The 24,996-nt window shown below is 47.2% G+C and overlaps 3 protein-coding genes across 3 annotated transcripts in view; 1 reads left to right on the forward strand and 2 right to left on the reverse strand.

Moving 5' to 3' along the window:
* Positions 1 to 306: 306 nt before the first annotated feature.
* On the reverse strand, positions 307 to 13,569 carry SNIP1 (Smad nuclear interacting protein 1). Its single transcript, XM_079901448.1, has 4 exons — positions 13,308 to 13,569; positions 11,798 to 11,900; positions 3,778 to 4,376; positions 307 to 2,811 (listed from the first exon to the last, which is right to left on the reverse strand). The coding sequence occupies exons 1-4, from the start codon at positions 13,523 to 13,525 to the stop codon at positions 2,547 to 2,549; spliced, it is 1,185 nt and encodes a 394-aa protein (XP_079757574.1). The 5' UTR covers positions 13,526 to 13,569; the 3' UTR covers positions 307 to 2,546.
* Positions 13,570 to 14,825: 1,256 nt separating this feature from the next.
* On the forward strand, positions 14,826 to 21,319 carry DNALI1 (dynein axonemal light intermediate chain 1). Its single transcript, XM_079901487.1, has 6 exons — positions 14,826 to 14,909; positions 15,445 to 15,590; positions 17,159 to 17,328; positions 18,368 to 18,546; positions 18,868 to 19,032; positions 21,184 to 21,319. Exons 1-6 carry the CDS (start codon positions 14,829 to 14,831, stop codon positions 21,217 to 21,219), a joined length of 777 nt encoding a protein of 258 aa, XP_079757613.1. The 5' UTR covers positions 14,826 to 14,828; the 3' UTR covers positions 21,220 to 21,319.
* The window catches only part of GNL2 (G protein nucleolar 2), a 29,959-nt gene continuing 24,784 nt past the window's right edge, over positions 19,822 to 24,996 (reverse strand). Inside the window, exons 14-16 of the mRNA XM_079901438.1 lie at positions 24,678 to 24,760; positions 24,012 to 24,097; positions 19,822 to 23,116 (exon numbers count right to left, since the gene is read on the reverse strand). Coding sequence (XP_079757564.1) covers positions 22,964 to 23,116; positions 24,012 to 24,097; positions 24,678 to 24,760 — 322 coding nt within the window. The 3' untranslated portion in view covers positions 19,822 to 22,963. The remainder of the gene's footprint in view (positions 23,117 to 24,011; positions 24,098 to 24,677; positions 24,761 to 24,996) is intronic.

Here is a 24,996-nt window from a genome sequence, read left to right on the forward strand (position 1 = left end):
CCATATGCTGTGAAGCAACTAAGCCCGTGCGCCACAAAGCCTGAGCCCGAGCTCTAGAGCCCTCGAGCCACAACTATTGAGCCCTTGTGCCACAACTACTGAAGCCCGCGCGCCTGGAGCCCGTGCTCCGGAACAAGAGAAGCCACCGGTATGAGAAGCCCGCACACCGCAACGAAGAGAGTAGACCCCCACTCGCCGCAACTAGAGAAAGCCCGCGTGCAGCAACAAAGACCCAATGCAGCCAAAAACGAATAAATAAATTTATTAAAAAAAATTGTAGGCAAAGTGGTCATCTATCACAATGTTCACCAGGATGGTGCTTGAAGCCAAGCCTAAGGCTGCCAGGAAGCAGTAGTTACACATATTGAACACAGAGGCCCTGGAGTGAGATGCCAGATTAGCCCCTCATCCCAGGAAGAGAAAACCATCAGCCTGGATCAAGAGAAAAACTCATCAAAACACATTTTAGACATGCACGTATGTAATAGTGCCTCCAGGGGCCAGGGCACATTGGGTGAGGATGCTAATTGCTCTTACATTGTTTCTTCCCTCATGTAACCTTTCACCTAATTAACCTTATTAAGTGTTCACTCTTCAAAGGGGATCTTTTTTCTTTTTCTTGACATGACACACAGGTTGTGGGATCTTAGTTCCCCGGTAAGGGATCGAACCCGTGCCCCGTGCAGTGGAAGTGTGAGTCTTAACCACTGGACCGCCAGGGAATTCCCCAAAGGGGAATCTTTTCATTTCTTTTGAATAAACATTAGTCAGCAGCCCACGATAGTCAACATTTAACCCTGAGTACATCTAAGTATGTGAGACCTCAGTGGAAAAACAATGGTAAGGAAGACCATCTAATAATGTCATTAGTTTCCACCCAAGAGAAACAGTTAGCAGGAACACTGACTTGCATCATCTCTCCTGCCTCCCATCCCACCCCCCATCACCATCTGAGGGTGAAACAGCAGGGACAGGGGTCAACTGGTATGAGGCCCACTATGTATAACCTGCCCCAACTCTTGACTATTCTGGGAAGGAAAACCCCTTCACTGCCAACTCAGAGAGCACTGCTGCTTCAACAGGACCATGGCTCACTCTCTGAAATTTGAAGATCTGGATTCCAGTGCAGGGTGAGTCCTATCACCCCCAGGGTACCCTCCACAACTGTCTACTTTCACCTCCAAAATATTGATACAAAGATTTCTTTAGCAGCAAATATACCTATGAACACAAGGTCCCCTGTGCTAGGAAAGAAGTACTCTTTGAAAGGGGGCTATATTTACAAGTTTTATTATTTTTTATTCCAAAAATACATATAAATGAAAACCTGCTCTTCAAATGCAGGGAGGCCTTTGCCTATAATGCAGTATTACATTTACATCACAAAACATTCTCATAGGAAAATCAATATGCAGCTCTTTCACACACAATTTTTTAAATATATACATACACACGCACACTCACACACACACACACACACACACACACACACACACACACACACACACACACACACACACACACACACACTAGATGTAAGCAGTTATGACTTTTCTACTTACACATATTCCTCTGGTGGAAAATTAGGAAACTGGGCTGTTCCCAATTGCCCAGGTAAATACAACCTCTCCGAACATTTTTGTAAAAAGATGAAAACATGTAAACCACACAACACATACACGTTGTTAGAATAAAGCAAGGACCCTGCCACATAAATGACAGTGTGTTTCTCAAAGAAGGAAGAATGGAGATAACCTCTAAATAAAAATGCAAAGTTGAAGATCAAAATTGTTCTGTGCATGCTCCATGGAGAAATCAGAGTTCTCTCACAGGAAACAGACCCACGACCCATTTCAGCCTCCGTGACATGTAATCAGCACCACTGGTAGTGGCCATGACCTTCCTGTACAGTCAGAAGCTTAAGCAGGCTCCACAAAGCATCCGTTTAAGTCCAACAGTCAATAATGAGGTCATGTGGTAAATCTCCCCCACCCCCCTGCCCACCCCCAAACAACGAAGTGCAAAATCAATTTCTGTGACTCAAGAGCTCAACCAGGTCAAAGCTTTGGTATACTCGGGAGGCTGTTTTGGTGATAACCAAAGCTTAGTAAGATTCTCTGTTCAGGGGTCTGCCCCCAAGACAAAAACAAACCCGGTCCACAAAGCTTAACAACAATATAAATAAAGTAACTGTACAAAGAAAGCAAGCCACAATCCCCTTCAACCAGGGCTTTATAGTTTCCTGCACAGTAGTTCTGAAAGCACCAACTCAAGCCACGATGCTTCTACTAAAACACGATGTGTTGGTGAGACTGTTCAGAAAACAAATGCCCACAGCATGTGCACGTGGCTGATGTGCCACAGAAAAAAGTTCAACCAAACATAAGTCAGTTTTCTTACACTGAAACGGAAGCTGGTCAGCAACAGAAGAAAGACTTAAGGCAATAAGAGGCGTTACAGAGAGCACGGCGGCGCCCTTTGAGTCAATCCCAAAGCTTTCGCAGAAAGGAAAGGTCTCTCGAGAGTTTGGCTTGTGCTTCAGTCTGCTAGCTGTCAGATACCTCCTCCTCCTCCTCGTCATCCTCGTCTTCTTTCCTGTCCACTTCAGACGTGTCCGAGGACTCGTGGAGCAGAACATACTCTCTGCTGCTGAACCCAAATTTAAGGACATCCTTTTCCTTCAGTTCGTAGTATCTCTGTGGCTCAATTCGCTTGTTGTTCAGGAATGTTCCATTGCCTGAGCCAAGGTCAATGATGTAGGGCTTCACCCTGCGGCCAACTGTCCCATCAGCACGGGTATATTCCACAAGCCTAGCAGAGATAAAGGAGAGAAACCTGTGAGTGAAATCCTGCCTCAGATCATCCAGCTCTTTGCTAACACAGTCTAGATGATGTAAATAACCTGGCTTAGACACAGTTCAAGTTCAAACTCTAGGAAGTCAAGGGAAAGGCATGGCCATGGATTCAGAAATTGGGAGCAAGTAGAAATGGTGAGAACTGGTCACTGGGCGGGGAGGATTCATGGTAGATCAAAGCTTAAAATGCAGAATCCAAGGCCTCTTGTCATGGTTGAGAAATACATGTTTTGCATTTTTTGACACTTTTTGCATTGTTTATAATCAATATAATGCTTCTTTTACCTATATCTCAACATACTTTAGCTTCTGCCCCAATGGGAATAAACCAGTGGATTTGGACTTCAGAGTCAAGGGAACAGATGAGATGATCAAAACTGTTCAAATCAAAGTTGATTTGAGCCAGAGTTCTACTACAGTGATCATTTATTAGGCAAGCCACTTGGCTTTGCTGAGCTTCTATTCTCATCTGTCAAATGGGGTATTAATACCTGTCCTCGCCTCCCCACTGGATTGTTGTGAACATCCAACAATAACAGATGTACTATGGAAACTGTCAAGATACAGATTCAGCTAACATATGCCAGGCACTCTCAGCTTTATTTCCATTTAACCCTCATAACAGCCCTGCGAGGTAGGCAGAAACCGAGGCCCAGAAGACTGGCTCGCCCCAGGACAGACACCTGGTAAGTGGCAGTGGCAGGATTCAAAATCTGGATTTCTGACACCAAGTTCCAGTCTGTTACACAAATGTAAGCAATTATTGGTGTAAAGTGATCATTCGTTAGATGAATAATACACCTTAGATACGAGGGGTATGGGCTTCTTGTGCACACAGGCGCACAGACCTCAGTGATCCTAAGTAACTGAGATGCCGGGCTTCTACCGGCACTTCAGTCTCCCTCTGCAGACGTGCACTCACCGGTACTGAAAGACGGCGTGCTGCTTCGAACAGGAGGGGTGATCGATGGGAATGTCTGCGATGCGGCGGTGTCGGCCCAGGAGGTAAGCGCTCTGTCGGTGGATGTACATCACTGGAAGCACCTCATCATTTTTAAAGGGGTAGAGACGCCACCGTTTTTTGGGGATGCGTGCTTCCGGGGGCTCGCTGTATTTAATGACTACACCCCGAAAGGTGTTGGTGTCCTCAAGAAGTGCCCCAGAAAGTTCAAAGCTTGGCTTCTCTTTAACAGGCACGTCTTTGTCTTTGTTGTTGCTGCCAGGGCCAGGCTGAGGAAGTGAGTCCTGAGACGTGTTACCGCCGGCTTCGTTCTTCTGGCGGTGCTCCCGGCGCCGGGTGTTGTGAAACTCCCGCTCAGCTTCCTGCGCCTGTAGGTTCTGGGCATCTCGATCCCGTCCCTGAGGCTGCCCGCTGCCAGGCCTCTCGTCCGAGCTTCTCCTCTGGTGAGAGTGGCCGCGGTGTCTGTCTCGGTTACTGTTCCTAGCTCGCCTGTGTTCCTGTCCTGAGGGTTCTCGGTGCGGCCGATCCTCCCGGCCTCTCCGGGGATGATCCTCACGTTCCTGAAATTCAAACAGATTCAAGAAAGTAAAGGCAGTGCATAGTCTATGAAGAGAGCTGCAGTCAAAAAGTCATTTGTGCTTTGGACTTTGGCATTCAGAGCAAAATGTCCCACAGAAATAAGGTTACCAGTGGTGGTCATGTCCCCTTGCAAGGCCACCACACAGAACAGGTGCCTTAGGCTGCTGCCCAGCTATAGCGCTAACAGTGCACACCCACGTTCAGAGCCCAAGAAACAAGAACACCTATAGGCAAACTTAGAGGGACCTGCATACAGAATCAGAACTAACAGAGAGAGTTAAGTAGTCACATACAAGATAATTACGTAAAAAAAAAGCTAGCTTTCTCTTATGCCCAAAAGGAAAACGTAATAGTAATTTTAAAAGATCCGATTTCAATACCCAGAATAAAATTAAGAAATATGCAAGACATATAAGAAACATATAGTGCTCGCTTCAGCAGCACGTATACTAAAATTGGAACGACAGAGAAGATTAGCATGGCCCCGAGCAAGGATGACACGCAAATTCGTGAAGCGTTCCATATTTTTAAATCTGTGGGTTTTCTTCTCCTGTTTTTCTGCCTTGTGTCAATTTTATTATTAATGTAGCCATAAGAACTCAAGAGGGGTAGCAACAGTACCACGACAGGTTTATCCTGACAAAAATAAACAAGCAGTTAATTTTTAAACATTAAAAAAAAAATAAGAAACCTATAAAAATTTACTACAGTTGACCCTTGAATAATGAGGGGGTTAGGGGCACAGGGGCACCAACACTCCAACTAGTTGTAGTCAGCCCTCTGTATACCTGGTTCCTCTGTATTCAAGGGTCCGAATCCACAGACTCAACCAACAGGGGACATGGAGTACTGCAGTATCTACTATTGAAAAAAATCTGCATATAAGTGGACCAGTGCAATTCAAACTCATGTTGTTCAAGGGTCAACTGTAACAGATATATTTTTTAAAGATCTGAAAAAAATGAGGAAACACGATGGTTTCTTAAAATAGACTCAGCACTGAAAATCAACACAGGAGATAATAGGCAAAGGATATTAACAAGGAATTATCAGAACAAATAAATATTTAATGAACACACGAAGATAGGCTTACCCTGATTAATCTAATAACTAAAGCATTAGAGTTCAAGAGGGGGGCCCCCGCACACTATGAGCAAGGCTGCCCCTCCTGGAAAGGGGTAGAGAGGAAATCCTGAGCACCAGGACTGAGACCATGTCTCCACTCCCCCACCAGCCCCACCCCCGCCTCAAGGCCTTCTCCCTACCGTACACAGGGGTCAAGTAGGGGTCTGCTTGCTCAGAGCAGGACCCAGTTTTCCTTGACTTCCAAGCCTCCAGAGACAAGTATCAAGAGGCAGGGAGCCTCAGACACCCAACCCTCCTACCCCAAGACATTCACAAGTTTGCCACCACCATCTGCCTTGAGCTCACCAGAACTCATCTCATTATGCCCTTTATCCCTGATTAAATGAGTCACTGTAAGAAGTCACAGATTCCAGGTCATCACCCCTACCTCCCTTGTAATCCCCATAAGGCTCTGTACATCAAGGATTCTGTCCCCAAATCTGTCCCCTTCTTCAACTCCTGAAGCTGTTGTTGCACTATGCCCCCTGGAATGGAAAGCTCGGCAAAACTGATCTACATCCTCCACGTTTTCTCGGATCATTCCCATCTCCTTTCGCTCTAACAGAACCCTGGCTCTGCCCTGAGCACACTGCTCCCCTGCAGCTCCTCAGATGGTGGCTGTTTTTCTCCCTCTGACCTCCCCCAACTCCCACCATCTCTGGGTCTGGACATATGGCAGGTGTCGTCCTTGCTTCTCACTGCCAATTCCAGAACACGCCCCACCCTTTTCTTTCTCCCTAAAAAACCCAGCTGTGAATCTCACGTAAGACCACTGTCACCCATTACTCTCAGTGCTGCTGTCATTTACTAATCCTGAGTCACTTCCCCTCACTTTGTGCCAGTTTCACTTCCAGCTCAAGTCATTCTCTCCAGCATTACTCTTGGTCATTTCGATAACGTGCTGGCATCTCTGTTCTTTGCATTTCTCTCCTCCCATTACCTTATTTGTCTCCTCCCTTCTCTTCAGCCACTCACCCCCATGGTTATACACGGACTTTTTCATTTCTAATAACTGCAACCCCTCTATAATTTCCATTTTAAGCAGTCCTCCTTCTGCCCATCTTTCCAGCTCACACTTTACCCAACTCTAACAATCCTTATCCCAATAAGACTCATCCAAGCCTTTGATCCTCTTACCGTTGCACAGTCCCTCTATCTTTTCCCTTCCTAACTTAAATTCCATGGTCAAGGGCTTCCCTGGTGGCGCAGTGGTTGAGAGTCCGCCTGCCGAAGCAGGGGACACGTGTTCGTGCCCCGGTCCGGGAAGATCCCACATGCCGCGGAGCAGCTGGGCCCGTGAGCCATGGCCACTGAGCCTGTGCATCCGGAGCCTGTGCTCCGCAACGGGAGAGGCCACAACAGGGAGAGGCCCGCGTACCACAAAAAAAAAAAAAAAAAAATCCATTGTCAAGCAGTATGATCACTCCCATGTGGACATATTCAAATCCTCTGCCCCTATGCCATTCTGTTGCACTGTCCTGGCAAAACCACAATCAGCATTAAGCACAGCAAAGTGGCTAGAGAAAAAACACAAACCATTCTGAACGGTCCTACCTTAGAAGCATGACCCCAAGCCTCCTTAATGATGCCCAGCAAACATCCTACATTTTCTTGATCTATTCATTCTCCCAGACGACTGTTTTACCACTTCTCTGCCCTCAAATCTCCTACATGGCCTTCCCCATCCCTTATTTACTCAGAAGGGATTTTCTACATCCACCCACCCATCAGTATCTGTACCCATATACTCTGTCTTCCCTCCCTGTGACCATAAGGAAACTATCTGTGCTTCTACCTAAAGCCAATTCCTACATCTGGGAGCTTCCCTCTCATCCAGAATATCACTCCAGTGATTCTCATCTCTCTTGTGCATCATCTACTTCCCCGTTCTGCACTGGATCATTCCCATCAGCACAGGCACCTGCTCTTCTCTAGAACTCATTTCCCATGTCAGCTTCCACCCTATTTCTTCACTCCTCTTTGAGTAAAACTCGTCAAAACAGTTTGGTTTTAATCAGTCTCCAATTCTTCTCCCATCTTCTTTTGAACCCTCCAATTAGGCTTCACCCTTACTACTCCACTAAAATTGCTGGTCAAGGTCACCAATGACCTCCATGTTGCTAAATCCAATGAGCAATTCTGTCTTCGTTTCCAAATAGTGTATACCAGGCAAAATCAGTAGACACAATGGAGAGAATATGACAAATTACAAAACCAGGTAACACAAAATAACTAAGATTTCAACATATACTCTCAATTATTGATAAGTAGGATAATATGTATTTTTTAATGAACATCTTTGCATAGAATACACACACACACACACACACGCCCCAAAACATAAAGGAAAAGAAGATAACGTTAAGTATAACAGAACCTTGAAGTATAAATATCAAACTATTAAAACGGCTACTTCTGGGGAGTGAGGTGATTTTTTTGTTTGTGGGAAGGGGTGCGATTTTGAGGCTAATGAGAAAAGTAACCATACACTACATAAACCATACTCTCACTTTCTATTTTACAGAATTCTGTGTTATGATGAACAAGCAAATGATAAATTTATTTTTTTCTGAGGTTTCCACAATCCTGTTCCCCTCCTCCTTTTTTTTTTAATTGAAGTATAGTTGATTTACAATGCTGTGTTAGTTTCAGGCGTATAGCAAAGTGATTCAGTTATACATACACACACACCCACACACATATATTCTTTTTCAGATTCTTTTCCATTATAGGTTATTACAAGATATGGAATATAATTCCCTGCGCTAGATAACTTTATTTTTTTAATGGTGGCTGAGTGGTGCAGAGGAGAATATCTGTAAGTACAAGTCATGCTTAAGTCGGAGGCTGTGTGCACTCTTACAATCCAGGTGGAAGCCACTGACTTTCAGCTGCCTGTCAAGCGCTCAAACCCCTTTGCTCAAGAGCCACTCCCAAGTTTCTAGCTGACTAATACAATGAAATCAGCTTTTTAAGAGATAATTGGAGGTCAGGAGGGAAGTTAGCATAGAAAAGCAAACTAAGACACTTCAAAATAACAATAATCACAAAACAGTTCCATGCTATAAGCCCCAGGATTCACTGTAAAGTGCTGATTTAGAAACCAGAGGTAAAGAACTGCAAGTTGAAAAAGTCAAACATACATATAAATAAATAAATAAATAAGTAAATCAGGGAGTAAAATGGTGTTTACTAGGAGATGGGGGGCGAGAGGGTAAGACTGATGGTATTTAAGGGTACAAACTTGTAACGAGTAGTAAATAAGCCACAGAGATCTAATGCACAGTATAATGGATACAGACAATATACTGCACTGTAACGATGTCACGTGGTAAATATTGCTTCAATGGCACTCATATTACAATATATAAATGTATCGAAGTAACACAGCTTTGCACCTTAAATCTACAAAATGTAACATGCCAAAATTATTAAATCAAAAAAGTAGCAAGTTGTACATAAACACACACACACACACACACACACACACACACACACACACACACACACACACACACACACACACACACACACACACACACACACAACTACAAGTGGTTTGAGAGGTTCTATCTGGGTACTGGGGTTCCAGTGGCTGAATTCTGAGATAGCCAAGGCGGAATTCATATAACAGACCATCAAGACTGTCTGGCTTTGTATCTTTTTAGGTAGCAGACAGTTGGCCCACAGTCTCTCAAAATCATAAGAAAATCCATTTTCTTAATGCCAGTGTCTCTATTTGCTCTTTGTAACAAAGAGCTTCTTTAAAAAGAAGACTGAATGCTTGTCCATCAGGACTGAGGGCAAAAGGCAAGAGCGTCTGCTCTCACTACTCTTATTCCACATAGTGCTGAAGTCCCAGACAGTGCAGCAAGAGAAAACAAAATGCATACACACTGTAAAGGAAGAAATAAAACTGTGCCTATTTGCAGATATGACTATCTATGTAGAAAATCCCAAGTAATCTACCAAAAACCTCCTAAAATAAATGAATGAGTTCAGTAAGGTCACAGGATATAAGATAAACATACAAAAATCAATTATATTTCTATGTACTAGCAATGAACAAGTAAACAATGAAATTTAAAATATCACTTACAGTCACTAAAACAAATTACTTAAGTGTAAATCTGGGGGCTTCCCTGGTGGCGCAGTGGTTGAGAGTCCGCCTGCCGATGCAGGGGACACGGGTTCGTGCCCCGGTCCGGGAAGATCCCACATGCCACGGAGCGGCTGGGCCCGTGAGCCATGGCCGCTGAGCCTGCGCGTCCGGAGCCTGTGCTCCGCAACAGGAGAGGCCACAACAGTGAGAGGCCCGCGTACCGCAAAAAAAAAAAAAAAGTGTAAATCTAACAAAACACGTATGGGACTTGTACACTGAAAACTACAAACACTGATGAAAGAAATCAAAGAGCTAAATAAACGGAGACACACCTATGTTCATAGACTAGAAGACTCAATATAATAATAATTTAAAAAACCCGACTCACCCCAAAATACAAGTTTAACACTATTCCAATCAAAATCCTAACAAGATTTTTTTTAATAGATATAAACAAGATTGTTCCCACCTTATAGTAAAACAAACTTAAAATAGACCAGGGACTTACATGAAAAACATTAAGGAAAAAACAAATCTTCAGGATCTAGGGCCAGGGAAAAAGTTCTTAGACATGACACCAAGAGCATAATCTACAAAAAGAAAAACAGATAAGCTGGACTCCATCTAAATTAAAACTTTTGCTCTGAGAAAAATCCTGTTAAGAGAATGACCAGAAAAGATACAGACTGGAAGAAAATACTGGCAAACCACTCACCCCAAAAGGCCTAGTATCTAAGAATATTAAAAAAGAACTCTTAAAACTCAATAGTAAAAAAACCCAAATAATCCATCTAGAAAATAGGCAAAAGATCTGAAGACACATGTCACCTGAGAGGAAATACAGATGGCAAATAAGCGCATGAAAAGGTGTTCAATATCATTAGCCATTAGGTAAATGCAAATTAAGATCACAATACCGCTATCCCACCTGTAAGAATGGTTAAAATAAAAAAATGGTGCCGGTAACAAATGCTGGATCACTCACATGACAGGTGGAAATGTAAAACGGTACAGCCACTGTTACGGACTGAATCGTGCCCCCAAATTTATATGTTGAAGGCCCAACCTCCACATCTTAGAATGTAACCAAATTTTTTGTAGATAAGCTCTCTGAAGAACTGATTGAGTTAAAATGAGTGAGACCCTAACCCAATACGGCTGATGTGGTTAAAGGAGGAGCTAGGAGCCAGGGATAGGAGCACAGAGGGAAAGGCTATGTGAGGGCACAGTGGAGAAGGCAAGCCAAGGAGAGAGGCCTCAGGAGAAACCAAACTGCTGAAACTTTGATCTCGGACTTCTAGCCTCTAGAACTGTGTGAAAATTATAGGTTCCGTTGTTTGAGGCAGCCAGTCTGTGGAATTTTGTTATGGAAGGCCTGGCAAACTAACACAGCACTCTGGAAAACAGTCTGGCAATTTCTTAAAACAATTAAACCCACAACTACCATACCATCCAGCAGTTGCACTCCCGGGCATCTGTCCCAGAGAAAAGAAAACTTACGTTCGCACAAACACCTGCCCACAAATGTTTACATAGCAGCCTTATGTCTAATAGCCAAAAAACTGGTAACAACCCAGATATTCTTTAACGGGCAAATGGTTAAATCCACACCACTGAATACGACTCAGCAATAAAAAGGAATGAACTACGGAGAGAGGCAACAACCTGAATGAATCTCTAAAGAATTTTGCTGAGTGAAAAAAGCCAATCCCTAAAGGCTTGTACTGTGAGATTCCATTTACACAGCATGCCTGAAGTGACAAAATTATAGAAATGGAGAGGAGATTAGAAGCTGCCAGGAGTTGAGGGGTAAGGGTGAGAGGGAACTGGCTGCGACTATAAAAGGACTACATGAGGGATCCTTGTGATGGAAATGTTTTGTTCCTTGACTGCACTGATGTCAACGTTTTGACTGTGATACTGTTCTATAATTCTGTAAGATGTTACCATTGGGAGAAACAGCCACTTCTGTATTATTTCTTACAACTGCATGTGAATCAACAATTACCTCAAAATAATAGGTTTAACTTAACAAAGCAAGCAGGAAAAAAAACCAAACCCAGTTTTTAGAAAAGCCCATCGCAAGTACAGGAGAACACATACACAACACTCTTTAGCTATGATGGAACAGACTCTAGGTTTGGGGCCAGTATGAAAACATCTCAATCCACTTACCTGCTTTACTTTGACCGTTGAGTGGTGAGGACTTCGGCTTCTCTTACTCCGGGGAGACTTGCTTCTTCTCCCTGAGGACTTGTTTTTCTTTCTGGCTGGAGACCTGTTCAGAGAATGATACACACAGATTTTACCTCAGTTTTCATTCCCTAATACAAATTAGCTTCAAGTATCAGGCTTACCTACTAACACAAACACCACATTTGTGCAGGTCTCTGCTGATCACACTAAAGGAGTAAGGAGCTTCACTTTTCTAGCCCTAATGTCTTCCACATACATAACTGCCTGATGGAACTTCTCACATAGATGACATAACTCTAGATTCCCATCCCCTCAAGAAACTTTCCTCTGTCTTTGCCATCTGGGTAACTGGCGCCACTCCATCCACCCTGTTCCTCAGGCCAAAAACCTAGAAGTCACCCTTGATTCTTTTTCTCCTCACCACCAGCAGCCCCCCACGCTCCTCTCCCACACAATCACACTCAATCAATCAATCAATCAGCAAGTCCTCTGGCTCTATTTCCTCCGTCTCCCACCTCATTCCAACCACTCTCCTTGATCTCCTGGATCCACCCCCCCACCCCCCATTTCTAGAAGGAACACAACTGATTCCACTTCAGGTTCTTTGCACGGGCTATTCCCTCTGCCTAGATCTTTACAAGGCTGGATTATTCTCACCATTCAGGTCTCAGGTCAAATGGTGGACTTTTCAGAGAGTGGTTCAGGGAGAACCATTTCCCTCTACCCTCTCACTATCACATTACTGTTTTAACCTACCCCTAACACTTGTTACTAACTGAAACTTCTTCTTTTTTTTTTAATTTGCTTGTTATTTTGTCTCAGAGCTACAGCACAGTCAGTTTCATCGAGGCAGAGATCATCTACGGTGTTCATCCTTGCCGCCCCAGAACCTAGGACGGTCTTCTTTTTTCTACATATACATATGTATATTTTTAAAAGTGTTACATAGATATTTTTCCACATTATTTTATAACCTACGATGGTCTTCAGCACATAATAGGTACTCAGTAAAACTACGTCGAATGAATTAATAAATGGACGAGTTTAACAAGAGACAATATTTTTCCACAGAATATTAGACAGATCGCCTAGGCCCTCGATATGTAAACTTCTTGGGGCAGATAACTGAAAAGATAACTCCCGCACTCCGTTTGCAGGCAAATGGGGAAAATCTTTCATTTCAACTTAAACGATCATTGCTTAACGAACAACTTAAACTGGACCATACCCGGTGAAATGCTGGGTACCCAGAAATGGAGGGACGAGATCCTGTCCAGCAGGCATTAGGCGCTTAACGCCCAACTATTACGCAAGTGACAGGTACCAGAGTAAACGTTCCTTAACACAAGCACAACCGGTCACTTCTATCGCCTTAGGATTAAGTCCAAGCTGCAGCGCTCAGCGTTCAAGGTGTGTTTCTGGTTCTAGCCCTGTCCTCCTTTCTCAATGAACCCGACCTAAGGTCCACCCCGGGCTGCTTCTCACTTACCGGCTACCTCCTCGGGCTCGGTTCCCGCGGTGACTCGGGCGGCCCGACTCGCCGGCCGGTGGGGACGGGCTGCCGCCGGAGGAGTCCGGGCGGCGGTGCACGGGAGGCGCGGATTCCGGGCTGAGGCGCTCCTGCTTCACCACCACCGCCGCCACCATGTCCCCGTCCCGGTGCCTTCGTCGGCTCCCCCGATCCCGCTCGCTCTTCACCTCCTTCATACTAAGAGACCTGCGGAGCCCAGGAAAAAGATGTCCGTAGCACTCCTGTCCCCGAAGGAAATGACGGACCTGACTCTAGGACTTCCGCTTCCGAGTGCACGCTCTCCCAGAAACCCTCGCGGCGGAGATAACGCGATACGATTCTGGAGTGGGAGGGGCCTTAGTGACCCGACTCGGGAGGCAGGAGATTTAAGTTTCAAAAGCAAACTTTTGTGAAAAAGCTACTCTCAACTTTGGGCACTTAGGTTGTTTCCATCTCCGGGCTATTGTAAATAGAGCTGCAGTGAACATTTTGGTACATGACTAGAGGCATGGACACATATACACTACCAAACATAAGGTAGATAGCTAGTGGGAAGCAGCCGCATAGCACAGGGAGATCAGCTCTGTGCTTTGTGACCGCCTGGAGGGGTGGGATAGGGAGGGTGCGAGGGAGGGAGATGCAAGAGGGAAGAGATATGGGAACATATGTATATGTATAACTGATTCACTTTGTTATGAAGCAGAAACTAACACACCATTGTAAAGCAATTATACCCCAATAAAGATGTTTCTTAAAAAAAAGCTACTCTCAAGGATGTTTGTTGCCCTGTTATAGTAATTACGGAGCACAGAGACAACCTACATGCCCAGCGATAGGGAAGATGTTATGTCGCCATTCGCAATGCTATTTACAAACTATATGACAAAATGGAAAAAACCCTGACTTGTTAAACGAAAGAAGCAAGATACAAAATTGTGCGCAGTGTGTGATTACATTTACGTTTGGGAATACCAAGGAAAGAGGAAGAGAAGGAAATGCAATCACAGATGGTAGCCCGTGGGCAAATCATTAGTATTTCCCCTCTGTTCTTGCGCTTTCTGTTATGTTGTCATTTCTCCACTTACTTAAAAGCCAATACTTTTTAAAACCCGGCAACTTCAGATGCCTTCCTCTGGGAATCTTCCCCAACCGTTCGCTGAGGAGTCAGATGATTCCCATTTTGAAAATGACAAAATTGAGGGTCAACGAAGGTGATCTGCACCTAATTCAAATCACGAGCTAGACGCAAAACAGGGATTCAGAACTGATGTTTTCCCTGCTTCCAAGAGTACCAAGACGACCCGGTGAGCAAGTGGCCTGGGAAACTAAGCTAAGAGATTTTTCCGCGAAGGCTAGGCAGAAACTCTCGCGCTGCTGGCCCCGCCCCGCCCCGCCCTGAAGCCCCGCCCAGGCCATGAGGGCGGGGGGAGGTTTCTATGGCGACGGCAAACAAGGCCCTAACTGGAGGGTCGCAGCAGGGCTACTACTCCCGCCGCCGCCATGATTCCCCCCGCGGACTCTCTGCTCAAGTATGACACCCCGGTGTTGGTGAGCCGGAACAAGGAGAAACGGAGCCCCAAAGTAAGGACGGGTCTCAGAAGGTGGGGGTGCACGAAGCTCCGATGGGGAAAGACCGATCCCTGCCTTGATGATCGGGAGTCCCGAGGGACAGAGGCTGCAGTGACTGGGAGTAAAGGGAATTGGGACCGGAGAAGGAGGGTGGGAGAGCGACACAAGAAGCCCAGATGTTGGGTGACCCCAAAGGGCAGATTTAGGATGGGGAAGAAAGTCACAGGGAGATGGATGGGGCTCACCCTTTTTCACGGTAGCCCCAAGAATAGATCTGGGAGTGATTGCCCCATCACTAGAGCAGAGGCCTGAGCAGCTGTGCCAGAAACATTTCTTCAAGAAGATACAAGCATTAGGTTGGGGTGGAACCAGAGATTCTTTGTGGCCTCCTTCAGCTCTGAAACATAACTTTGGCTGAGAAGACGGGGGAAAGTGAGCTGGGAAGAGGGGAGGGATGTGCAGGAGAGCTGGAGCAACCCAGGGGGCCAGGGTGTGTGGAGCTGAGTGTCTGAATCACCTCCTGCCCCAACTTGTCCCTCCCTCTCAGGCTCGGCCACTGAAAGTCAGCCCTCAGCAGCCCGGACCCTCAGGTCCCGTCCCACAGCCACCAAAGACCAAGCTCCCCTCAACTTCCGGTGTCCCAGATCCTACAAAGCAGGCAGAAGAAATCTTGAATGCCATCCTGCCCCCGAGGTAAAAAAGCAGTGGCTGGGAGGAGGCCCAGGCTTTTGCATCCCTGAACTTGGGGATGTGAGAGGAGGCACCTTGTCTCTGTTTCTGACTGAGATTTCCTCCCAGCATCCTAGAGTTTCTAGGGCTTACACATGGCTAGAGCCTGGGAATGTGGGTAGCGGGGAGACCTCTTCTCTATCTACCATCATTTCCTGAGTCCTCTCACCCAGGCTTATGGCTTTAAACATCACTTATATGCTGATTTCTCCCACAGGTCTTTCTGCAGCCCTGTCCTCTCCCCTAAACTCCAGACCTATATATTCTACTACTTCCTCGTTACCTTCATGAAGATGTCTAATAGACATCTCAAACTCAACATGTCCAAACTAAATCATAATGTCTTCCTTCCCCCAACCAGCTTATTCTCAGTCTTCTCCTTTTCCATTAGGGGCACAGGCCACCTTTCATTCCCTTTGATCTCTCACATCACATGTCCTGTCCTTCATCACATTCTTTTGGCTTTCCCTTCAAATTATTTTCCAAATCTGACTGCTTTTTACTCTGCTTCCACCATCTATTTTTTTTTTAATTTATTTATTTGGTTGTGCTGAGTCTTAGTTGCGGCAGGCAGGCTCCTCAGTTGTGGCATGTGAACTCCCAGTTGCAGCATGTGTGTGGGATCCAGCTCCCAGGGATTGAACCCGGGCCCCCTGCATTGGGAGTGCGGAGTCCTGAGTCCTCTAGGAGGCCTTCCTTCAGACTCCTTTCTAAAAGGAGAGCTCCCTTCTTCACCATCCCCTTACCCTGCTTCTTTCTGCTGCAGCCACAAAGATCATTGTGATCACAGTGCCTTTCAACTGTTTTTATGTAATAAGTTGACAGCAGTTTTTAAAGTTATGATGAAAAGGGGAAACAGTAAAAGCCAGACTGCAGTCTCCTCTGAAATGGAGGTCAAAGGAGGGGAGGGTGTTTTTCATTTGCTTGCCTTTCAACAATGAATGCATGGAATCCTCTCCCTCATGGTGGTTCTGCCCTCAGGCCCCCCCTCGTGATTCCAGACCTGGCTGTGTCTCTGACACAAGGTTCACTACGGGGGACCCATATAGGTACACACCCCCAATACATACATTCACCTATTTCTGATTTTAGCATATGTGCTGATGAAGCGAGCACCATTCACCTCTTTCTGGCTGGCACAAGGTTTATAGTCCCCTGTGTCTCCTACTCACAAGTCAGTGGGAATTTCCGCTGGGCCTTCCCTTCAGATCAAGCAACAACCACCATCAGTCTGCCCTCAACATGTTAGGAGTGTAAGATCTGGACCGTGGATGACGACTTCACAGAGGGTCGTGGGAGAATGAAGATAGCCTAGCCCCAAGATAGGGGCCCCGTGGAGGTGGCACAGTGGGTGTGGCTTTGGAGTCACACACTCATCAAGGGAGAAAGAGATGGAGGATTCTGGTGGGTCGGGGACAGAGCCGCCCCTCACTCGTCTCAGGCAGAGAGCGCAAAGGGCCATCTCTGCTCACATCCTGAGGACCCTGTCTGGTGGATGGGGTGCGCTCAGCCTGGCTGTGTCTGTCCCGCAGGGAGTGGGTGGAGGACACGCAGCTATGGATCCAGCAGGTGTCCAGCGCCCCCAGCACCAGGATGGATGTGGTACACCTCCAGGAGCAGCTGGACCTGAAGCTGCAGCAGCGGCAGGCCCGGGAGACTGGCATCTGCCCGGTGCGCCGGGAGCTGTACTCGCAGTGTTTCGGTGAGTGGTCCTCGAGGGAAGCTACACCACCCTCTACTGCCTCCTTCCCTTCCCTTCGCACAAATCCAGGCCCTGAGTCCCCTGCAGCTGAAGCCTGCCCCATCCTGGAATGTCTGTCTCCCCCCACCTGCCCCACCCAGGAACTACTAACTGTGCCCTCTTCCCCCTCCCAGCCCACCTCTCTTACCAGTCCCGCACCCACCCTTGTCAGTCACCGTGTTCCTGACGACCTGCTGGATCTTAGTTCCCCGACCAGGGATTGAACCCGCGCCCTCTGGAGTGGAAGCGTGGGACCACCAGGGAAGTCCCAATATGTTATTTTTTTAATCAGAAAAATTTAATGTTCTATATTTATATCCGTCCATCAACATTAGGCCTTGGTCCAGAAAAATATTTCAGGGTGATTTGTTGTGACCCGACAGACGCAGGGATTTGAGATCTCCCTCCTCGGGTGCTGGTGTCAGATGACTGGCCCTCGGTCTAGTCTCACCAGCCCGTGTGGACTCAGACATGCAAACCGCATCCAAACCCTGAGGCAGCTGCACGGGGCTAGCGGGCTCCCTTCAGTCTGAGTGTGATTCTGGTTTGCCCTCCCAGTCGGCATTTATGGAGGAGATGGGTGGGCAAGCTCTAGACCCTGCTGTTTCCAGCCCCAAACCAGTCCAGCCAAGGGGCCACATAGGAGCTTCCAGCTGCTTTAAAACAACAGCCACCACGTTTATATTGAAAAAGTCAGAATTCTTTGAATAGCACCCAGTTTCTGCCTAACGGTGGGAGAGAGGGCCCCCACGGCTGCAGACAAACCTGGGCTCTTGTCTGCCTCTGCGCTGGCCAAACCAGGCTTGCTGATGGCCTGTACTCCCAAGTGCCAAGTTCAGAGCAGTGGCTGCATGGCAAGGCCCCTCCCTGAGGCCTGTCTCCAGGTGAGGACATACCCTAGTGCCCTTCCGACTTCCCGGTAGGAAGGTGGTTCGCAGTAGGTGCGGTGCATTTCCCCGCCTGCCTGCCTTCCCCGACCTCGCCACGTGTGCCTTGGCAGATGAGCTGATCCGCGAGGTTACCATCAGCTGTGCGGAGCGAGGGCTGCTGCTGCTGCGAGTCCGGGACGAGATCCGCATGACCATTGCTGCCTACCAGACCCTGTATGAGAGCAGCGTGGCATTTGGCATGAGGAAGGCGCTGCAGGCCGAGCAGGGGAAGTCAGACATGGAGAAGAAAGTGAGACTTTGGCCCTCTTCGACTCTTCTGTCAATCTCAGGGCCACAGCTCGTCATTCCAGCACCAAATTCCGGCCTCCTAGGTGCTCTCCCATCACCTTAGTGAGGACCCTTTGGTTCAGTGTCACAGCCAGTCCGGTCGTGGCAGAGTTGTCTCCCCTTGGACATGCCCTGCCAGTCACTGACCTCCCACTGGGTGGCAGTACAGACCCTGGCAATGCCTGGGGTTGGACAGCTGTGTCCCAGGTCCCCTTCACCCAGGCACTCACACCACCCCGTCCACTTGGCGACGTCCCAGCATGACTGGGGATTCTGTCCTCAGATTGCAGAATTAGAAACGGAAAAGCGAGATTTGGAGAGGCAAGTGAACGAGCAGAAGGCAAAATGTGAGGCCATCGAGAAGCGGGAGAGTGAGAGGAGACAGGTGGAGGAGACGAAGCACAAAGAAGAGATTCAGTTCCTGAAGCGGACTAATCAGCAGCTGAAGGTAATCGATGCCCAGGCCCAGGTGGAGCTCCTGCCACCCCCATCCCCGCCCCCGCCCCCGGCCCTGCCAGCCGAGCAGGCCAAGCATTTGGTTCCTTGTCCTACACTGACTTTCAGTACTGCCAAGGAGTAAAGGAAGCTCTTTCGGGGAGAGGTGAGGGATCATTTCCCAGATTCTCTGTCCATCTCCATCCGGCTCTGAAGAGAGGCTGTATTCTCAGCTCTGGCTCTCCAGCGGAGGATTTTTTTCCCCTTGGATAAAAGTTGCCTATCGTCTGGGAGAGGTGGCTATGTCAAGAAGCGGGACGTCTGTCCCATGGCAGCTGGCGCTTTGGAGACTTCTTAGAGTGGGCTGAGTCTCTCCAGCCGGCTTTCTGGGAGTGCTTTCCTACCTGCAGCTCCCTCTGAGGCGCTGCATTCGGGGCGGGCTGGGAAGGCCCTTCGAGAGGGAAGAACCATTTCAAATCGGGAACCTTCCCGAGGTGTGTGGTCAGAGGAACTCAGCTGTACGCACTTTTCATCAAAGCCCTTTTGCTGATGGTATACTTTTGTCCAACTGAGCTGAAGGGAGAGAGGGAGGGAGGGGGACTAGTGAAAAGGGCTGGGCTGGGGGCCAGGCTTCAGAAGCTCCAGGCTCTCTGTCTGGTCCAAAGGTTCTCAGAGGGTTGGGCCCCAAACCAGCATCATCCTCATCACCGCAACTTTCAGAAATACAAATCATTGGGCCCAGCCCAGAGCTACTGAATCAGAAACTTTGGGCTTGGGGTCCAGCAAGCCATTCTAACAAGGTCTCCAGGTGATTTTTTTTTAACCTTTTATTATGAGAATTTTGAAACACAAAGTAGAATAATGCAATACACATCCATGTGCCCATTACAGAACTTCATCAATTGTCATCATTTTGCGAATCTTGCAGAAACAAGTGTTAATTATAATGAGATAAAACAAGATTCAAACTTCGCAGAAAAGAGTAAAATATAGGTTTTTTTTACCAACAAATGGTGAAGGTGGGCAGAATCACTGCATGGGGCAACATTCTCTATTCTGATGTTTGCCAAAGTTTGAGAACCACTGCTCTAGATATACGGCCTATTGACGTTCAGTGGCTGTCTCCCATGGCCCTGGCCAGGAGGGGCCCCTAGATGTATCTCCTTTTCCTCCCTAGTTTCATAGAAGCTTACATTCTTGCGATTGGCAGGCTTGTTGGTACTACAAGCCAAGGCCAGGCATTTGAGATAAAGAAGGGCTTGTGTTAATTGCTAGTGGAGGATGACATAGATTTTCTTGTTGCTGAGTTTAAACAAAACAAAGAAACTTTCACAGCCAGATGTGAATCTGTTTACTTAGCAGTCTCTGAAGCTGCCTCCCTTATCTGCCATATTCTTTTATCATAAGCTCAAGTTCCTCAGTTCCTCCTATGGTATTGGCGGCAAGAGCAAAGCAGAATACCTCGGCATCTTTCTAACATTTACAAGCAACCTTGGAATCCCCAGGGTGAAGGACTCTTTAGTAGTGAGTTATTTTTATTGGCTCAAAGCTGCACTGCAAATAAAGCAGTGTTTGCAGTCCGCAGAATAGACCTACTTAGAGATCTGTTCACACACCGTGACAGTGAATTATTTTACTGGCTGCCGGAGGAGCAGAGTAAATAACTCCCAAGTGCCTGAAGCTTTACATACAAGATGGACAGCTCCCTACTCACTGGTGGCAGTTTTCTCTAATTGGGTATCAGGTTGTCTCAGTGGCTGAAAATCTGCTGTTTCCAAAACCTCTTGTCCCAGCACAGAGCTCCCAGGCTCCCAAACCAGAGAGCCAAACGCTTAACTTAGCAGACGTGCTCAGGCTTGAAATCTGAGCCTTGAAAAGCCACTATTTCAACACCTTTTATTCAATTTCCTTTTCAATGCCGTATATTACACACTGAGCAGCTATTGTATGGAAACCAGGACAGCTCTGATTTCTCCTAATGCAGCAAGACTGAATGCCAAGCCAGAGACCAGCTCATCTAGAAAATACGGAGTTGGGAATGAAGGGAAAAACACTTGGGGTGGCAGCATTTGGATTACTCTTCCCGGAGACTTTTATCACCTCTCAGCTAGTTGTGTTAGGCTGCAAGTTTCAAATATTAACGGAGTTTGGTTTTGTTTTTCAGGCCCAACTGGAAGGCATTATTGCACCAAAGAAGTGATAATTTCCATATGGGTCTCAGCAAGCACTACTACCCCATCATAAGCCCTTTGTAATAAAAAGCTTCCTGAGTGAAGCCATACCCCTCCCCTGGTCCCACCTACGTATTCGTCAGAAGCCCCACCACCGCCCCAGTGTGGTGCGACACCTACGGTCTGGCAGCCAGGCTCCGGGCTGGACGACAGAAGGCAGTGTGGCCCAGGAAGTCTCTGTACGTGGCCAACCTTGGGATTTGCCAACTCCAACGGTGAGACTCAGAATTCACCCCTTTGGCTGTATCCCTCTCAGGTGGAGCAGCTCCTTTCTCACTGTCACTCCATACTGTCACTTATTTCCAGCCACACGAAGCTGCTTCTCTGCCCCGCAATTCATCTTGTCCCTTAACCCGGGCTCCTCTGGCCTCAGTCTTGCCCTTATTTGATGTCTTTTCATCATCCCTACTCCAGTGCAGTTCTACTACCTCATTTTGGAGTTTTCAGTTTATACCGTATCATCTTATCCCCGCTTGCCAAGTCACTGGACCCCATCCTCCTTAGTTTTGGACTGCCTGGGTAGGAGGCAATGGCAGGGTCAAACCCATGGGTTTCGAGAACGTAAACACGTGCTGGAAAGAAATACAGGTCACGGTGTCCACTGTGAGCTGCCTGGACCTCGGCTCCTCCCCCAGCACTGATTTGTTCACCTTGCTCTGCAGGCAATCAAACCCCAACCCTACAGCCTGGCTAGCCCAGACCTCACTCTCAGTTCTAATTATTCATGACGGCCATGGCCTGGAGACAACTGCATTTTACTGTTCCTCATAATCTAAACTCAGTCTGGAGGCTCAGGAGTCTTCTGATTTCACAGACCCAGGAGACTTAATTAGTGACATAAATCCTTCATTCCAGGGCACAGCAGCAGCTCCATGAGTGCCATCCTTCAGTCACAACCAGCGTGACTAAGAAGGCGCTAACCTCTCCCCTCGGTTAGAAGGCCTCAAGTGCTCAGCGTCCTCTTGGAGAGGCGCTCGGGTCGGATACCCGTCCCGGCCAGGGCTTCCAGGCTCACTGGATGAACTGCAGTCCAACAAGAACAGCCGTGTTCCACTGAGTCAAACAAGCCCTCTACACTCTAATCTCAAATTTGAAGTCACAGCTTTTACCCTCATCCAGGTGTCCTGAGGAATTAATCCCCAGATTCCACTAAAATGGCCTGTCTGTGCTCTGTCATTTTCATGGGAAAGAACTGTGGTCACTGAGATGTGCTAGTCCCATGACTCCTTGACAGTGCAGCACTCGTGGCCTGTTAGGTTCCCCTAGCAGACTCAACGACGGACAGCACAAGTTGCTGTGGCTTTTTCTTCGTATTTTAAAGCCTAGGCTCTGCACACGACATCCCTAAAATTTTCTTCTTTTTACAGTTCTATTCCAAAGAGCTTCTGTTCTAAATTGCTCATTGCCAGTACAAAAAAAATACCACACTCCACACTTTCTAGACCTCAGGCCTGTTTCTGTCAGATATCTCCATTTGCTTGAGGAACTCACAGGGCTAATTCAAGTGTCCGAAGTTCCAGTGGACCCCATCGCTGAGATCCTTGGGGGTGAGGGGCTTATCTTTATTTTCACTGGCACTGGTGAATGGTTTCAACTGTCAAATCTCAGAACAGATGCACCCATGGCCTTCGAAATGCCAATTGGGCATGAAGAAAACGAACAGAGTTTCTAACTGCATATTTTTGTAGAATTTAATAAACAACTTTTAAAACGTTACTGCTTATGTTTCAATTTCTTGTGTCTGTGTTTCTGCCCCTCTGAGTCACTGGTCTTCTTTTTGTTCCTGTTCCTGTTTTTCACGTTGTGTGTTTCATAGTAGCGTACACCGACTTTTCTGGATCGTTGCTGCCGTGCTTCTCGCCTCCGCTGTAAAAAATGGCGCACACACACAAAGAGGGAAAAAAAACAATCAAACAGTGAAAGTCATAAAACAGGCCCCTCTGTTTCTCTGTGTTCTATTCCCACGCTGCTCCCACAACTACCGGAAGCAGCACCAACAAGGGAGAGTTCACCTCACAGACCCAAGTCTGCACTTCCATTGTGACTTGTGACCACTCCAAGTTAGATTGTCATTTGGTCCAACCCTCATCCAACGCTTGAATCTTTTCTCCTGAGCTCCTGACAAGTGGTCCTCTGGTCTAAGGCTGATCACCCCACCTCCGAAGAGGGCCCCCTCCAGCTCTGGAGGGCCCAGTTACAGAGCTGAACTTCACAGAAGGCAGTGATCTGTCTGCCTACACAGCCCTGCTCCTCACGTGTCATTTCCCTGAGGCCACATAAACCCAGCGGACTCTTCCAAACAGTAGTCCACGTGTTTGGGGATACTGACCAGGAATTCATAAAACAAGACATAAACTCAAGGACCTTCATGCAGCAGCCCACTCCTTGATCCTGTTTCACTGACCTCAACTAGGTCACTTAGGACTGGGATTTCTTTTTTCTTTTTTTTTTTTTGCGGTACGCGGGCCTCTCACTGCTGTGGCCTCTCCAGCTGCGGAGCACAGGCTCCGGACGCGCAGGCTCAGTGGCCATGGCTCACGGGCCCAGCCGCTCCGCGGCACGTGGGATCTTCCCGGACTGGGGCACGAACCCATGTCCCCTGCATCGGCAGGCGGACTCTCAACCACTGTGCCACCAGGGAAGCCCCAGGACTGGGGTTTCTTGATTTCAACTCTAGACCATTAGTTTCTGCAAGAGTGAGTCTTAAGAAATGGACTTCCCCTCTCTACACCTGGGGGACGTTTCAGACCAAAGCACGTACTTCCTTAGATGTAAGCGTCCTGCGAGCTTTGTTCGACTGCTCCTCCTCCCTCTGTGCCTTCCTCTTCTTTCCCTTCCTGGTAGGTGCTGGAAACGAAACACAAGCACACACAGAGGAAAGAAACAGGAATTTTTAAATTCAAAATGTGTCTGAATCCTAAGGTGGGAATGAGCTTGTTGTGCTGGAGAAGGAAGGCAGAGGCCGGTGTGAAGGGAGTGTGGTGAGCAGAGCAGAGCAAAGCAGGACGAGGCCGGAGGCTGCCAGACCTGGGGGCGCTGAGTGGCCTTGGCGGGGTTTGCGTTTGTCTTGAAAACACACTCGATGTAGGAGCTAGTAGTCCAACCACATAAAGAATAAATACATGAACCATCCTACCCCCAGAAAAAAATTTGTCTTTGGACCCACCCTTAGATTACAATGTTCATAATGTACTCTCTTGAGAGGAATCTTCCCAAATCACCCATTTAACCCCAAGACATGTGCAGAATAAAAAGAAGAAAAGCCAATTTGTGTGATAAATAGTAAGTGGAACCAGGGTTACCTGCCAGATATGATAAATATCTGTGTGGATGACAGTACAAGAGATACTTTGGAGATTAAACTTAGATTCCCCAACGTTCTAAAGATGCAAATCGCATCTACATGATTTTAATACTTTAACTGTACCTGTATCTTCTACGTCTTCTTCAGCTGTTCTTCTCTGTTCTTCGGATTTTGCAAAAACCACTTGACTCAGTCCCTTGGATATTCTGTAAGGGGAAGAGTAGAGCAATGAAGCCGTCCAACATCCCCCCCGCCGCCCACACAGGCGCTGACGCAGGGACCACGACAAGCTCGCAGATTAACGAAACCCCGCTGCCCCTTCACGTGGTTAACACCATCGGTAGAAGCAACATTGTTTTGGCGGCTCCTGGGCATTTGTAAAAGACAGAACTATCAATACTAGGCTTCTCATACTTCAGGCAGTTGAATTTGAAAAACGTAC

The sequence above is a fragment of the Stenella coeruleoalba genome (assembly GCF_951394435.1).
Source record: "Stenella coeruleoalba genome assembly, chromosome: 1".
Taxonomy (NCBI): Eukaryota; Metazoa; Chordata; class Mammalia; order Artiodactyla; family Delphinidae; genus Stenella; species Stenella coeruleoalba.

Bases quoted from the DNA above. Each gene is read 5' to 3' on its own strand.
- SNIP1 (XM_079901448.1), bottom strand. From the start codon at position 13,525: ATGAAGGAGGTGAAGAGCGAGCGGGATCGGGGGAGCCGACGAAGGCAC. The intron at 11,901-13,307 runs GTAAGTGAGAAG...TTCTCTGAACAG, and splicing joins CGAGCCCGAGGAGGTAGCCG to GTCTCCAGCCAGAAAGAAAA. The intron at 4,377-11,797 runs GTAAGTGGATTG...TTTGAATTTCAG, and splicing joins CAACGGTCAAAGTAAAGCAG to GAACGTGAGGATCATCCCCG.
- DNALI1 (XM_079901487.1), top strand. From the start codon at position 14,829: ATGATTCCCCCCGCGGACTCTCTGCTCAAGTATGACACCCCGGTGTTG. The intron at 17,329-18,367 runs GTGAGTGGTCCT...GTGCCTTGGCAG, and splicing joins GCTGTACTCGCAGTGTTTCG to ATGAGCTGATCCGCGAGGTT. The intron at 18,547-18,867 runs GTGAGACTTTGG...TTCTGTCCTCAG, and splicing joins AGTCAGACATGGAGAAGAAA to ATTGCAGAATTAGAAACGGA.